A 16,768-nucleotide genomic window follows, 5' to 3' on the forward strand; every position below is an offset into this window, starting at 1 on the left:
GAACATGTTAAGTGAAGGCTTAGTATGAAAACAAAAAAAAGAAAAACAAAATGTCACACGGATATCTGGATTAAAATTAGTTTAGGGAAGAGGTATAAAAGATTCTTCTAGACATGCGGTGGAGGGAATGCAGCTTCCCAGGTTTTGAGTAGGTTGCAGATTGGGATTTCTTGGTCTGCTTTTTCAGCTGTAAAAGTGACTTGAGCTGCATTGTTGCCCCACTGTATATATTAGAAGATATAAGTTGTTAATTTGTGACAAAGCCTTAGAAACTGCTAGGTATGATACTGTTCTGTCTCTTCAACACTTAGTGAACCAGTGAAAGATGGAGCTGTTCGAAGCAATGACGATAACATAAGCAAAGATTTAGCAATTTCCCGTACTATTGTGTGTTTAAGGTATTATGGTGAACATACCATGGCATAAACTGTTACTTTATTAAATATTTTCATTAACAGTTTTCACTTAAAAGGTAGGAGTGCAGTAGCAAAATTTGCTGGTGACGCACCATAGGGGCATTATCAATACAGCAGAAATATTGTACAGGAAAAACGGAATAGGTTTGAGGTTTTCAGCAGTCAGAATTGGAGGAAATTTAATAAGTGCAGTGTCACGCACCTAAGAACATATAATAGTTCTTGCTACAAACTCATCAGTTGGTCTTTTATTCCAGTGACACTCCAGAGATTCTAAGGCTATTCCTGTAAGGCCTGCAAAACGTGGTTTGGAAATGTATGTCCATCCTGACTATTTTAAAATCACTATATGGGTATTTTCAAGTAGGGAAAAACTCTGTAATTAATTATTAGTGGGATGACTTGTAACACTAGTGACTAAAGCTGTCGAAAAGACAAATGTTGTCCCAGGATGCAGAAATCCAGGATGCTTCCATTAAAGGCAGAATATTTGACTCATGCAGTCAGTTTTATAATATCTCTCTCTCTTTTTTTTTTTTTTTTTTTAATCCAGGTCAGCCAGTTCAGACAGCTCTATTCCAAAGTGATCAATGATAAGCATGATGATGTTATGGCAAAGTTTGGAGCAATCCTGGCACAAGGCATTTTGGATGCAGGTAATTCCCCAAACATTCAAAGCAGTCAAAATTTCTTAAACTTGTTTGGCTACGATAGCTGTAATAGCACCTCATCTCTCAAAAGAAATTTGCTGGCTTTATGCTTGTTGTGTAACAGTAGCGAGAAATTTCAAATTTCAAGTCATTGTAGCTAATTAAAGAAATAAATGCTGTTTTGTAGTTTCAGCCTGTATCAGCATGCGTCTGTTCGGAGAGACTCAATCCAGTCATTGGGGCAGAATTCATATTCAGAAGTCTGAACAAATATGATCTTTTTGCTCCAAGTCTGTTTTGTCACCCAGAATGTTGATTTATAGCACGATCAGTTGCTTCTTTATTTTTATAAGTTATTTTTATAAGTAAGCACCTGCTCCAGAAATTTGGAAACTTTGTGGTATCCAGTCCTTATATTTTGCCTTCTCTGTTAAAACATGACATAACCAATTTAAAGTATACTATATATGTTTTTAATAAGTAAGTTTTGCCTCTTTCCTGATTTTTATTGAGAGGCGTTGCACAAAGAGGGAGGCATAGTTAACTGCGTCAGTGTTACTTCAGAAGACCCAGTCAGTTTCACAGACTATAACCTTTTTCTAGAGAGGAAATGTCATTAAATGAGTGTTAATGACTAAATGTTGACCCAGGGATAGGATCCTCTAAAGGCATTAGCATTTCACAAGGGTTGAATTGCAGGGCCTGTTAAGGAAGGATTCTGTAAGCAAAGAGGACAGTCAATGCTTTGAATCTGTCCTTCTGCTGGAGTTAAGACTTGTATAGTGCTGTGTGGGTCAAAAGCACCCCCTTTCCAAGTTTCCAAACGATTTCTCCCATCTGATCTCTCCTTTCTTGCTATGCACCTCCTTTTACTCCTTGTGGTAGGTAGAAACAAGCTGGTTTTCCCTGTACTCTGAGATCAAGGTTAGTCCTGAAGTCAGAAAAGCAAAGGAGTCTCACATATTTGTCTCTGTGGTACGGATTAAGCACAGCACCGTGCACTGTGGTCACACAGTGTCTGTGTGAAATTACTACATCTCTAAGCCATGTGGTGGGAGAAGAAAAACTTAGGGCTGCCTGCACCTCTGTGCATGGAAACCTGCTTAAAAAGCTCTCTTCCTGGTGAGTGTGAGGCAGTCAGGCTCCTCTGTGCTCTGTGCCACAGGCTACTGGGAAGAAAGCAACAGGAACCACCTTCTTTATCTTACTTGCCTCCCAGGTACCCCTCCTGGAGCTCAGGCTGAGCCAGTCTTGGCACAAGACTGTTAGAATAATTTGGTCAATCCCATGCTCACAGTGTGTGTTGCTGGGAAGCCAGAGCCCAGCTGGCTCAGAGATTTTTCTCTCAGCAGTACAGACCTGCTTCAAATTCCAACCTTTAAGATTAAATCATAAAAATGCAGCTAAAACCTTATTTGCTTCCTGTGTCACTCATGTATTGTATAATGACTTGGAAACCAGAAACATCCAATTGTAATAAACGACATGAATTTGTGCCAACTTTAACCTCATTTATTTCTTTCTGAGTGGCTGGGGGAAGGCTGACAACTACCCTTTCTTAACCTATTGCCACTTTCCTTAGAGTCTCTTAAAAGAATAAATCCTTTTTATCTCTCAAGTGCTTTTATGAAACAATGAGCTATAGAATTTAATTATCGCTACCAGGAAGAAAAGGGTCTTTGTGTCATCTGCCACGGTTGGGGCAATTGAGTTAGAGTTTTTTTTTCTTAGTTTTTTGTTGGTTTTTTTGAGGGGAGGGGGAGAAAAGTATGATTGTCGTGGTTTAGGCACAAAAACCCACTACAATAATTCTCTTCCAATGACAGGCTTTGTGAAAAGCATAAGATTTCCAGTGCGTGACTGGGAAATGATGCACTGGAGGCAGGTTTTTTGCCCTGACAATGGGGCAATTAGTAGAATGGTGGTTTCATGTAAGGAGCAGGGTACCTTGGGAGTGCTGAAGCAGAAATGAAGAATTTGGTCATTGTCTAATTGTTAGGTCCCAGCAGCTACATTTTTACTTCTTCAATAAAATAAGAAAAACGTAGACACTTTAAATTTAAACTTAGGGATTTTTTTTCCCAAAAAAATCCTCTGAACTTTTATAATGCTCCCCTTCATGTACAAACATGCTCTCTTGTTCCAGCCTTATGACTCTCTCTCTCTTCTTTGCAACATCAATATACTTTATTTTCTGGAGTATGTGTTTGTAAATGTGAGCTACAAAAGGGATATACTGATCTAATTAGATGTCAGCATTTTACCTGCTTGAAAACTGTTTTGCCCTTTGAACTCTAGGTATGTTCTCTGGTTCTTAATGCCACATTTCCCAATCAGTGAGAAAAAAGAAGGAGCAGCAGTCGTCACACAAATATCTATGTAGTATATCTGGAAAACTATTTTCTCCATATTTAGGAAAGGTTTGGGTGGGGTCAATGGGTTGGGGACAGAGTGTAGCATTGGGCAGTGCAGGCTGAAGCCAAAGAAGCTGTTGACAGCCTCATGGTGAATGTACTGGATTCTCCACAGTTTGGAGATGTTTGTGATGAGTGATGAAAAAGAAGATGTCATCCAAATTACAGAGGAGAGAGTTGCCTATCTTCTCATTGCTGTCTCTCCAAATATGCATCTTGCATGATGTGTTATATTTTGGATGTTAAAGACGTTAGTACAGAAAATAAACTTTGATGCATAAGGTCTGCTCTCCCACGTGTTGAATTCAGTGCTACCGTTTCCCACCTTTCTCCTGCCTGTCCCTGTTCATGAGCTCTTCATGTAAAGCTGGGTCTAACTCTCTGGTAGTGTTAGCAAAACTGTTAGCAGCCAGGAAGAAAATTCATCTACACTAGGTAGATGAACAGGCACTCCTTTATTCCAGCACTGGGGGACACAGGGATAGCTCCATCCAAGCGTGTCCACCTCAGCATCAAAATCCATAGGTTTTTATACACTCATTTTGTTGAATCATCATTACAAAAGTTCTTTTACATAAAATTGCATATTATTCTCGCTCTTAAATTTGACCTTTAAAGTGATTGGTTTTGCTAGCTATATCAATATTCTTATTCTATAACATTCATTGGTTAATTCTACTTAGTTTTGCTAATTAGAATCCTTGATATTCAAATCAAGATAGGAGGGGGCAAGGGGGTTTCTAAGCAGCATAACTGGTGTCCGTGATGGTTTCCTTAGTTTCTTAAAACAAACCATAGAAAAATACAGTAGCTGGATGATGAGGTATCCATGGTTCCTTGGTTTAAAACAATACATAGAAAGATCCAGTAATTTCCTAGTGAGGTCTCTATAGTTACTTATTAAACTTAACAATTCCAACTTCTACATTTTGCTTTTCAGTTTTCTATCTAACTTTTCTACCTGATTAAATCTTGATTATTTTGTCAAAGTTTTGTAACATTTCTCCCCTTTAAAAGTTTTGAAAATCATTTCAATGCTTTCATCTTAATGCTAGAAGTTGAATATTCTCTGTAGTACATTATTAGTACTTCATTCACTATATGCTGGTGGGAGCCTTGGGATTGTTTCTGTTTCATCCTGCTGTCTGGCCACTGCCTGGATAATCATCCGATTAAATGCAGTCTTGTTATTTATTTGTCTTTTCAAACAATAATAAATCAAAATAATTGCCAAAAAGATTATTAACAAGACAATTGCAGTGCTAGTTAGTGATTTTACCCAAGAACTCAAATTCCATCTTAATCCATTAAAAAATTTGTCTATCCAACTCTCTTGCATGTTCTGCTGAAGTTCTTGAGTGCTTTCTTCCACTTTCTCTAGTAAGTCTAAGTCATGTTCTACATCTTGAGTTACATTCGGAATGTGTATACAACAATGGTCAATTCAGTAGTTAGGAAAAAAGTCATTATCCTCTGCTAATGTTTTTGTCCATTAGATTAGAGCTACCTTGTGTTTCATTGCCTATGTGAATCAGGTCACTGACATATGCTGAAATCAACTCTGCTGGGGTTTTGATGGCTCATCCTGTGAGATTTTGCCTTTTCTGTGCTGCTAAGAGTTCAGGTCATCTCCGTTCACTGCATAGATGAAGCAGATTATAAGTCTTTGATAGGGAAAGAAACAGTATGATATTGTTTGAAAATGGGATGCCACGTAGGCCAGAGTTGGAAACTAATTTCCAAGATCCCCAAAGCATCTTTACCTAATGGTTGTTGTGCTGGTGTGTTGTCCTGGGCTACGCTGCCAGAGTATTACCGAGTGCCACCACGACCATGTAAAGAGTGAGTTCATGAAAGTATATAGATCACTGATGTCTGCTTGCTGCACTCTCCCTCTTGTTAACTGACATTAAACTTGAGCCAGCAAATCCTCATAGCCTTTACAACAGCCACATTAATTCCAGCAAACCTTGCCACAGTGGCAGTGTGAATTCTGGGAGATGGACCTTGTAGTACTACACAAGGAGCTCTGAAAATTTTTCTTTTGTGCTTTTTGAAATTTTGTTTTTCCAAGCATCACGTCACAGCTTTCATCCGTCAAGCCAAAGATCTGGAATGTGTTCCTTTCCATGTTGTCAGGGCTGCTACTTAATCATGAAGATAAATCACAGTTGTGCAATATCATGTATCCCCACCTTTCCTGCTCCCTGCAAAACCTTGGGAGTGAGGGTCAGCTGCATGTGGGTGTAGAACAGCAGAAGTAGCATGACAGCATCTTTTTAATATGAAATCTGTTACTCATCCAGGAAATTCCAGAGATTGGATAATATAATTCTAAAGGTTAACATAAATTCTGAAAATTAAAGTTCAAAAGTTTGATAAAGTCTAGTGAAGATGCTTGTGCAACATTCACTGGGCTGCGTGATCCAGAATATCTGCAGATTACTGACCTGGCCTTTACACAGTGATGCAGTGAAGAAAAGCTCAAAGTAAAAATGGGGAGGAAGACCAGGAATTTGAGTGTGCAGTGTTTGATATATTTAAGGATAGCACAAGACCTCAGGCAGTCCCTCCCTAACGCTGTGGCAAATTCAAGTATAAGGGTGAGACTGATATGGGAGAAAAAAGTGAGAAGCAGAGCAGACCTAGCAGTACTAAAAGATGAGGCCGTATCATTGCCTTTCTTCAAAGAGGCCCTGGAAGGAGTTCTCCAGTCAAACAGCAGGAGATCTATTGCTACCGCAAAAGGAAAAGCAAAGAGGTGGTATGTGTGCAGAGTATCCTACAGGAGGGCATCAGAATCCTCCATCTTCCACTGCTTCTCCAGGGACTGACACTGACAGATACCTAAGATGAAGTTGCTGCTTCATTCAGGGCTTTCGTTAGTTTGGCAGCAAAAATTAATTTTGTTTGTCTTTAAAACTCAGATAGCTCCATCGCTCCCTGGCCCCGTGGAGGTGGCTGTTTGTGCGAGGCAGGGGAATGCCACTCCGCTTTGGGATTTTCAGCTATAAAGAACCCTGACTTTGCAACGAGGGGACGTTTGTGTCTTAATGAAGTTAACCTCCCTGCACCTGGTCTTGTCAGCGGTAATGGACTTGCCTGGTGCCCTCTTGAACTCAGTTCATTGTGTTCATCAGAAGACTGAAGATCAGATTAATACTTTCTCACTCTGTCTGCAAGCCCAATCTTTCAATTTGGTTTCTAGCTGGATGTTTCTGCACTACATCAACATATGGAGTTGTTTTGGTCTCTGCAAGTACAAAGCTAACGCTTGGTTGTCTGGCAGAGATGTAATTTTGCTGCAAAGTCTGCAGGAGCTTGTCTCTTTGCTGCTTAGATTGATAACCTCTAGAAGCAAATTCTGAAGTTGCTACTGTTTACATTTTTTTCTACTGAGATGGTGCAGGATGAAAACCTAGGCATATTTCTTCCAAATAACTGACAGTTCAGGGAGGCAGCCACAGAAAGAAAAGTTTCTGTATGCACTGCTCCATATGTATGGTTTTCCTTGTGAGTTTTGTCTTGTGCATCATCTATATGCTATGTTTTAAAACTGCTTATGGCAAAGGTTTGCCTTTTTCTCCCCCTATCCCTGCCTTCTGCATTGTACTTCCGTTTAACCCGTGTCCTGGCAAAACGAGCGTGGAAGGGCTGCATTCGTTGATTGTGTTTGGGTGATATCTCGCAAATAGAGCAGTTTGGTTGTTACACTGCCGGTCTGTTTTGCTGTGTAAGCTGAGATCACAGTGAAGGAGGGAGGTGTATTCCAGAGGAGAAAGCTGACAACATTGTAGCGTGGCTTGTGCTCTGTACCCCTCTTCACAGCAGCTGATTTAGAGGTGCGTTGCTCAGGTGTCTTCGTGGCGTACCCAGGAACGCATTAACTAACTTAATCTATGATTCCTTACAGGGGGCCATAACGTAACCATTTCGCTGCAGTCAAGGACAGGACACACTCACATGCCTTCTGTTGTGGGGGTTCTGGTCTTCACCCAGTTCTGGTTCTGGTTTCCCCTGTCACACTTCTTGTCACTGGCTTTCACCCCAACCTGTGTCATTGGCCTTAACAAGGACCTTAAGGTATGTAACGAGCAGAGAGGAGAAGAGATGTTGATAGCTGTTTGGAAGACTTGAGTGGTCTAGGAGGGGTGTACATGGATTTCTTGTTTTTCTTTGCATGTCACAGCTTGTTTGTGCCAGAAAAGGCGCTAACTGGAAGAAGTCTGAAAAGCAGGCTTAAATTGCAGAGCTGGTGGTGGGAACAGGGACAAGAAGAATGTAGAGAGCAGACTTTGACCTCTTTGCTTCAAAGTAGCTTACAAAGAAGGGAACTCTCATCAGTATATGTGGGCAGAGACCACCCTACTATCACTCCAGATAATAGGAGTGGTTATTTTTAAAAGCTTATTTTTAAAAGATCAAGGTTAATTTTTTTTTAAAAATAGTGTGTCACCTCCTTGCCCTCCCAAATAAATTATGTGATATTTTTCCCTTAGAAAAGCTAGCAGTGGGAAAACAGGATTTTTTTTTTTTTTGGGTTCCTTGGGGAGTAGACATTAAACCAAGCAGCCATGGGTACTGCACTTTTCTTGTGCATGTCTTCTTCCAGCTGATCAGTTGTGGTACGGCCCCTGCAAGCTGCCTACCGTGCTGGGTCTCCTGTCCTGAAGAACTGAGCTAGTAATTTCAACAAAAAACCTTCTGACTGTGGCAGCGCAGAGGTGTGCAGTCCCCTCCTCTCATTGCTGCAGGCTCATTCTGTGGTGCACAGAGCGTACATGGGTCTGAGCTGCAATCAGAGTCCCCGTGTGGGACAGAACCAGCTTGCTGGATTGCAGCCCCTGAACCAAAACCTTCTGGCTTTAGCTTGCTGTTCTCCACCTGTCTCGGGCTGAGCATTGAGTCGGTCTACACACAGCTCAAAACTCTTGCTCTGTTTGAAGAGACGAGTTTGCATGAAAGTGCCTTATGTTTAGGTTTTTTTCCTCTCTATCCTGAACACTTCACAGAGGCTGCATTGCTGCTTGTCTCTGCGCCTCCCCTGTGGTGGTAGGCTTGGCACCTTTTTGCCTGCTTGGCTGTACTGTCATTTTGTCTCTCTCTTCCCATCTCTTAGAGTTTCTAGGGAGCTCAAACAGCTGTAGGTCAGGTTATGTTGTATAACTTGGCTTACTAAAGCCACCTGCAAGCTGGATGTATGTTACAGGCTGCACCACACCCACTTTGCTTCCTCAGAACAGTCCCTGTTCTCTTTTGTCGTAAAGGAAGAGAGTTGAGATGTTGCAGAAATTAATTCAGTTTAAAGATTTGGATTCGCTGTCAAAAGATGCTTTCTGCCCTTGTTTAAGTAGCCAAGAGTAAGAGAATATGTGAAATTGGTAGTCCACCCCCAAAATGTACTGTCCTTTTGCAAGAGGTGGATGTCAGGCAGTGCTTGGTTTGCCCTAGCATGCATTGACAGAGGAGATCTTCACTTGGATCTTAAACCAATTTTGTGTTAATATGAGCAGGCACAGCAACAACATCAAAACCAGAAAAGCTTTGAAACAATGAAAACAAAGCATGGTGTGAATAGCGTGGAGTGTACGGAGAAGTCTAGGAGAGCTTGCCAGAGTCGAATTATAGAATAATTAAATAACATTGTTCTAGTTGAACTGTTGCCACTGATAACAGTTTCTCAGCTTCCGGAGAGGGAGAAGGGGAAGCTTGTATTCTTTAGAGGATCTGTGTTTGTCTCTGTTGGAAGGAAAATGAAGCTAAAGTAATTATTTTGCTGTGGATTCTTTTTTCCCCTGCTTTTCTTGTCCCTAACAATTTTTTTAACCATTTGTCTTAGATGCCAAAAGTCCAGTACAAGTCCAACTGTAAGCCGTCCACATTTGCCTACCCCCCACCTCTTGAGGTACCAAAGGAAAAGGAGAAAGAAAAGGTATTTGGGATAGCTTTCTGTATTGTAAAGACTAACCCCTTCTCCCTCCTAGTATAAACATTGACTTTCGTGGCACTAACAGGGAATCTAAAGAGCAAAAGAAAAATTGGCAGGCACTATTGTCTCTGAAAGAGAATTCTAGCTATTTTTTCCTGCTGCGCCTGGGACTGTTGCTGATCATGGCATACAACTGCTGTGCTACTGAGTCTCTGGAACCTCCCTTGTCCCCAGTGATCAAGCAGAAACATTGATTAATAAAACTGTTTTCCATGTCCTACTGGTTTGTATGTGTATCGTCTTTGTGCAGCACCTAGCACAATGGAGTCCTTGTTCATAACTTGGGATTCAAAATGCTACTGCGGTACAAACATTGAGAGTATTAGGTGCGACACTTCTCAAGTAGTCCCATGTGGAAGTGTAGCTGGGTGCAGGGCAGTGGACCCGTGTGCTGGAGTAATAGCTCTCAGGCCCAAGGACTGCCAAAAGGTAAGTGTGGAACTGAGAATATCTAGGTATTGAAAAGGAAGAGATGAGACCTGTGGGATGACAAGCGGGACAATAGCGGAAGCAATTTGTCTCCTGGCATGAGATGGTAAAAGCTGTTGAGCAGAGCACAGCAGCAGGCAGAGCAGCCCTTGGGGAGCAATCGCAGCAGCGGAGACTTCAGGCATGTCATGCTGATGAATGAAAACTGTAAAACATTTTACCAAAATTGAATGCTGCACAGGACAGGCTTCTGAGCCACTGAGGAACCGAGAAATGAACTCTGATGAAAGGCAAAGCTCGCTGCTCATAGCCGCTTTCTCGCCTTTCGAATAGGATGGAAATTGGACGAATCTTTCCTCCTAGCCTCAACTTCTGTGGCCAAAATTAAAATGTGCCATGAGCCCACCTGTAGCCCAGAAAGCCTCACCAGCAATGTGACAAATGGAGTTGCTCCCTGTCCCTCTGAGCAAGTTACTGCCTTAGAGACAGTTACTGTGGATAGAGAGATGTGCTCACTGGAGGGAAAATGCGCTGAATTCTTGTATTTAAGTGTTGCTTCTGGGTTCTTTTTGGCTCAGGAGTGCCAAAGCCTCCTGAGGGCCTCCTCCCTAGGGCAATTTACCTATCTGCTTCTTTAGATCAATGAGAAACACAGCTGTCTGATTAGGACAGTGGAACAGCTTTAGGTCATTCTAAAGACTATCTGTATTCATGTTTCTTTACCTTGGAGACACTGACAACGGGTTTTCCTGTGACAAAAAATTCCATTTGTTGCTCTGTTAAAAATAAATAAGCAAACTTGTCATATAAAGACCCAGACAGTAATGATGAATCTCCAAATTAGGAAGTTTACTCTCCTTCTGCGTATGTGGCTGGACCCAGTCTGCGTTCATGGCATTTTTTTTTCCCCCATCTGTGCCATTTGCTTTGATGGTGGTGTATTTGTCTCTTAGACAGAGCAGTGGGTAGGAAGTGGAATTGATCTTACTGGCACTGGCACTGAGAACTGACTTAACACTGATTTCCCTTTGTTCCCCTGCTTGGGGAGCTGAAGCAGAGCGTCCAGTGTTGCAGTCATGCTGAATGCCTCCTCTGTTGACATATCCAGGTTTCCACTGCTGTGCTGTCCATCACCGCAAAAGCCAAGAAGAAGGAAAAGGAGAAGGAGAAAGAGAAAAAGGAAGAGGAGAAGATGGAAGTGGTGGGTGCAAATATTGAAAAATTTAAATGTCTTCTTCCTCCCCTCCCTTATAAATGTGGAAGGTGTGTCATGAAAGCTGGCGCCCACTTAATGCTGTCCTCCCTGCCACCTGTGTTAGTTGTGAGCAAAGCATTTACACACACTTCAGTGTTCTGCATACGCTGGTTAGCATCTTTATTCTGTGTGTATGTGTGCGCTGTTAGAAGCAGGAGGTGGTATTATTTGCGAATCTGTTATTTCTGAGAAATAAATCTTTCTCGATATTGTTAAGTAACTGACTTCCTTAAAGGCAGAAGCTTGTTTTGACAAATGAATGTGCCTTTAACAGTGTGAGCTTTTTGTGCGTTATTTCATTGCCTGCTGTTTTTAGAGCAAGCGAATTTTCTCTTATCCATGTACTTTCTTGTTAATGTGGGAAAAGTCTTAATAATTTAATGTCCTTGGTAACTCTGACCTTTTAAAAAGGACTCGGTGTAGTAGCAGTTGCTTACCCCCTGTTCTGAAACGTTCATCTTTTTGGCAGCGATCTCTTACATGCTTTGCCCATCCATCAAAATGCCAAACGTTTATCCACACCCAGCTTAGAACCAGCTGAGCTTTGAGCACAGGATCCATCCGCTGCTCAATAGTTACGGTGATTGCTTTGGTCCTTTGATGATTTCTTTCAATTCATAGACCTGACACTAGAACTTGTCATCCTCATGTGTGAATAATGTGTCATCCTGGAGTGAACTGAGGGATAGAGAAGTGGCTGCTGAATAATGAATTCTTGGTGGTTGCTGTAATTTGGAAAACATATGGCAGCTAAAATTCTTGCTGTACCCTGACAAAGGACCTTTCCTTTTGTGCTCTGCTAACAGATGCAAATACGCCAAGAGCAACTGTAAGCTGAAAATGCGTCATGCCGACAAGCTCAGTAGAAAGCTTTCTGATTCCACTTTAACATCTATGTGAGAAAAGCAGTGGGGTCAGGGAATTTTTGGCCTCCAATTTTAAAAAGAAACACACAAATTGTATGCGAAAGGAGAGTGGTGTAAGAGCAAAGGTGTATGTGTAAAATAACTGTCCTAGACCTACTTAAATGTAGCCATGTTGTAGGCACTGAACTTTATACAGTTGGCCCAGAAAATGAACCATCTCTTGTGTGCAAGGTAGAATTTCTGTTTTTTGTCTTTTTCCTCCTGTATCAATGTTTCCTTGTCATCAAACATTGCCTTTTCTTTGAATTAATTCTTACAGCACTAGATACTAGCAAAGTGTGCTGAACAGATGAATGTTTCTTCTGAAATTGCTACAACCTACAGTTAAGTACAGGTGTTGAGAGGAAGCAATATGTTAGAAGGGGTTCTCATGTCACATCTGTGCATGTGTACGCGCCACATGTCTGAAAAGTTTTCTTGGTCGAATTGAGCAGAAGAACGAGAACAGTAAAAAGAGAGCTTGCTGCCACCTGCTGTGTTTGCGTCGAGTGTTTTGCCATTGTCCTCGTGTTTTGGAGTTATAATTCCTTTCCTGTTTTTCTTTTATGCCTGTTATATGACTAGCAATCCATAGCTTCCAAGAGATCTGCACAGTGACAAGCAGTCACTGTGCCAAAGAAAGCCCTGTCTGCTGCTACAGGGTGTGCCATGCGTTTAGTGGTGCTCCTGATCATTTCCTATTGGTTGTTTTCATCTTTTCTGCAGTCTTTTTTGTTTGCAACTCAGATGTTCCCAAGCAAGAGGGAAAACATGATCCATGTTCTTAAGTATGTAAAGGATGCTGTGTGTTTTTTCTTCTGAGCTTTTGCCTCCAGCTGCTGAGTCATTGGTAAAGAAGGGTTTAACTGCAATTCCCTAGAGAGTCACTGAGGTCGGGTCATTTTGGTTGAGCTGCTGTCAGTGCAGCAGCTGTATAGCTGCAAACACCCAAGGGCAACTTTTAGCAGTTTTCATGTGCTTAGTAATGATATTAAAGAATCTTCAGTTGTGAATAAAAAGTGGTGAGTTTACAGAGGAAGTATTGAAAAGGGAAGGCAGAAGTAAACTATTCCACTGCCACCTCTTGTTGAACTTTTTTTCACCTGCAGTTGAGAGCAAGGCATTGCCATGATGAGAGTACTTAGATCCACACTGGCACTGCCTCTGCCAGTTGATAGATACCTGTTAGCTTGTTCTTCAGCAGGAGGATGGCTTCTCACCAGTCTCTGGCATTGCTGCTGGTGTTAAGAGTAGCAGGTTGTACCTTACTCTCCTGAATTGTGAAAGAGTTAGAGACTACTGTTAAAACCATGTTGATGTTTTCCTCCCCTTCCACAGGATGAGACTGAAAAGAAGGATGAAAAAGAAAAGAAAAAGGAGCCTGAACCCAACTTCCAGCTTCTGGACAACCCAGCCAGAGTCATGCCTGCTCAGCTCAAAGTTCTTACTATGACAGAGAGCTGCCGGTACCAGCCTTTCAAACCAGTAAGTGTCACCTTCCTAGTCTGTGCATTGACAGAGTGTTCCCAGTGTTGGGCTTGTGTGTAAGGACCCAGAAATTTTGCATGTACACGAGAATGCCACTCACAGCTGGTGCATCACTGCAACATGTTTTAGAGATTTGCAGCTTCACTGTTGTCATACTTGCTTTTTAGTGTCCCTCTCTCCAAATGATCACATGCAGTTCTAGCTCGGAGAGAGCCAGAGCTGCTGCAAACCTTTTCACCCTGTTAATGCAGCTTTATTTTTCTTTCTTTGTTCTACATATGCCACATGCTGTAACCCAGAAATCAGTCAGACATACTTGAAATATCAATGACGTTGCTGGGGACATAAAGACTGAGCCCTGATCTTTACAATCGGTTGAGATGTTGCACAGGCTCATTGTCAAAGCAATGAAATACATTAGGACTTGTGCTGGCACTTTATTATTCTACAGTGGCATTTATACCTAACTGGAGTGGGTTTTTTCATTAAACAGATTTCTTACTCAGTTTCCTCTGACCTTAGAAAAGTGCCTTCATCTCCTGCTAACATAGAGAAGAGACAGCATATGACTGTCAGATGGAGATTGGAAAAGACCTTTTAGCATTAGCCCAAGGGGTAACTAACTTTTCTGTGAGATGCTCAAATATATTGCAAAGCTAATAAGCTTGCTCCTGACCTCTAAATCTCCTGAGCCAAATTCTTCTGGCCTTTATTTTTGATCAAGAAATACCACCCTTGACTTCCTCCTTTTCCAGAATTACGCATGTGAAGATGGTGTTCAGAAGTAGTGATATTTTTTCCAGGAAAATAGTTACGTTTTTAGTAAATGGATTTCCTGGAATTCCATCAGCACATTGGAATTCTCTCTGCATTATCTCCTTTTGAAACATCTCCTTTAGCAAAGTTGTGGAAGGATTTTTCAGTTTTTACCCTTTAAAAAGCGGAGGTGACCCATCTGGTATTTGGATTGGGAAGATATGCTGCATGGTCCAGTAAGTGTCCACTCATGCATCTGAAATGTGGATATATGTAACTGTTTGCTTCGGTTTCAAAAGAAGCCAAGTTCTTGGTGAGAGGAGCGCAGTTTCCTGCCTTCAGTTCTCCATAAATAGGTTTTGAAGAGAACAGAACAGTGCAGGTTTTTTGCTGGGATTTAGGGTGTGTAAGCAAGGAGGCTCTCAAAAAGGAGCTATTCTGGAGCTTTGCTCTGCTTTGGGCAATGCCAGAGTAAAAAGGCTTCTCTGAAATGCTGTTTATAGCTTGGAATCCTGCTGTGGTCAAAGCTCTGATCCCAGCCAGGCATGACACAGCACTGCCTCTTTGCACCTCATGTTTCAGTCCTGGAGACTTGCTTTAGCCTGCCAAGATGTTTGGTGATCTTTGTAATTAATTCCCCTTTTTTTTATGAGGTTCTGTTAATAGGATTCCTCACTTGGTGGAAGCTGATGATCAGATTAGTCTATGTTTCAGATAGCCTCCTGGGAGGTGGCTACACAGAAAGGCTTCACTAAGCTTTGTTGCCTTGAAAAGATGAGTCTTATAAAGCAGTTATGGTTCAATTAGTTTTCATGTGGAAAGCCCCAGATTGGGACTGGTAAAGGTGTGAATCTAGGTGCCATTTTCTATTAAACTGAGACTTAGTGGAAATACAAAAGGCAGCCTGGATAGGCTCTGTCTGTTCCATCCCTTTATCAGGCAGGGATCCGGGTGGGTGTCAGACGCTTTACTCTCTGAAACTCTCCCCTGCTGAGGTGTCTCATACAGCCTAGAATAAACACTGTGGCCACAAACACTGCACTGTGAGGCAGAGGTGAGCAGCTCTAACGCTCACTGCGCTTGTCTTGCAGCTTTCCATCGGAGGCATCATCATTCTGAAGGATACCAGTGAGGATATGGAGGAGCTCGTTGAACCTGTGGCAGCTCATGGTCCGAAGATTGAGGAAGAGGAGCAGGAACCTGAACCACCAGAGCCCTTTGAGTACATCGATGATTAAGACATGAGGTACAGTGTAGTCTGCAGTCAACTGTATTAATCTCAATGAAGGAAAAGCTTCTCTGGATCCACTGAAGCAGTTAGCTCTTAGGCGGCTTCTGCACCAGATTCAGAAACATGCTCTATCCTGATTTGAAGGGTTTGGCAGCAATACAAGAGAAATTCATTCTTTGGGATTGGGTCTGACCCAGTCGTACTGGATCTGGTCTCTAATCTTGCAGGCTTGGCTACTCTTGAGTAGGGCCTTGCAGTAGAGCAGTGCATGAGGTCACAGGCAACAGCTGAGCTGAGAATAATCAGCTCATGAAAGATGGCCCCAAAGGGACAAGTGGTTTATGTAACAAAGCTGTCATATACTTGACCCTCAGTGTGGCAGGACTGGTCGAAAGAGATCTTCTCTGCTTTCTGGGGTTGTCTTGTCTTTCCAGCAGTTCTTAAAAGAATTTGAAGACATTCCAGCCATGGGCTCTGTGGTGCTCTCTGGGCTTAACATAACGATGCTTGCAGAGCTCTTCCAGGCAATTGAATGGTGCAGTTCTCAGGTACCCTGGTTAAAGTGCCTGGACTGATGTGCAAGTTTCTCACTGAGAGGCAGAAACCCAGTTGCTTTATTTCCAAATATGGGCTGGCATGTCCCAGTGCTCCCAAGAGCAAAGATTATGCACTTGAATTGATGGATGGGCAGGAAAACAAACTCCATGCTAAAAACTGTATGTGTTGCATCAGCGGCAGGCTTGGGTGAGTGTGTGGGGCCAACCACAAGAAGCCCTAGTTACTTTTAAGTTTACTTTTCTGTTTTTTCTCTCCCCTTCCTCCAGGATCATGTCCTCTAAAGAAGACACTATGCTTGATATCAGAAAGACAGACATGAAGACCTTCCTATCAAGATCTGCTGTTCAGTGCATGCATCCCCAATTTGTGCTGAGCTAAAGCTGATAGTTCGTGTTTTATGGCTGAAGAACAGATATATGCTATTTAGTGTACTCTTTCACAAAACCTTGTTTTCAAATAAATATATTAAAAATTCTTGACAGAAAACTTGCTGCTTTAAAAAAAAAAAAAAGGAAGCCTAACAACCTTCTTTTCCACTCAGCCCAGATGTTAAAAACTAGACCCAAGTCATGCACCTTCCTCCAGCAAAGCTTGATTGACTCTGTTTTTCTGTAGAGTCATTGGGTTCTGTGGGCATCTCTGCTTCCTCTAGCACTCGTTTAGGCTGAGCAAGGTCA

The 16,768-nt window shown here is 42.0% G+C and overlaps 1 protein-coding gene across 2 annotated transcripts in view; it reads left to right on the forward strand.

Moving 5' to 3' along the window:
* PSMD1 (proteasome 26S subunit, non-ATPase 1) overlaps positions 1 to 16,542 on the forward strand; it is a 78,709-nt gene extending 62,167 nt beyond the window's left edge. Inside the window, exons 19-25 of one of the 2 annotated variants that reach the window (XM_086618195.1) lie at positions 970 to 1,072; positions 7,394 to 7,563; positions 9,320 to 9,412; positions 11,007 to 11,099; positions 13,397 to 13,543; positions 15,394 to 15,548; positions 16,358 to 16,542. In XM_086618195.1, the coding sequence (XP_086474321.1) occupies positions 970 to 1,072; positions 7,394 to 7,563; positions 9,320 to 9,412; positions 11,007 to 11,099; positions 13,397 to 13,543; positions 15,394 to 15,540 (753 nt within the window). In that variant the 3' untranslated portion in view covers positions 15,541 to 15,548; positions 16,358 to 16,542. The remainder of the gene's footprint in view (positions 1 to 969; positions 1,073 to 7,393; positions 7,564 to 9,319; positions 9,413 to 11,006; positions 11,100 to 13,396; positions 13,544 to 15,393; positions 15,549 to 16,357) is intronic. The other variant, XM_086618196.1, reaches the window with a different exon arrangement.
* The last annotated feature ends 226 nt before the right edge of the window (positions 16,543 to 16,768 follow it).

This window comes from Tauraco erythrolophus, chromosome 11, assembly GCF_009769465.1.
Source record: "Tauraco erythrolophus isolate bTauEry1 chromosome 11, bTauEry1.pri, whole genome shotgun sequence".
NCBI classification, from domain to species: Eukaryota; Metazoa; Chordata; class Aves; order Musophagiformes; family Musophagidae; genus Tauraco; species Tauraco erythrolophus.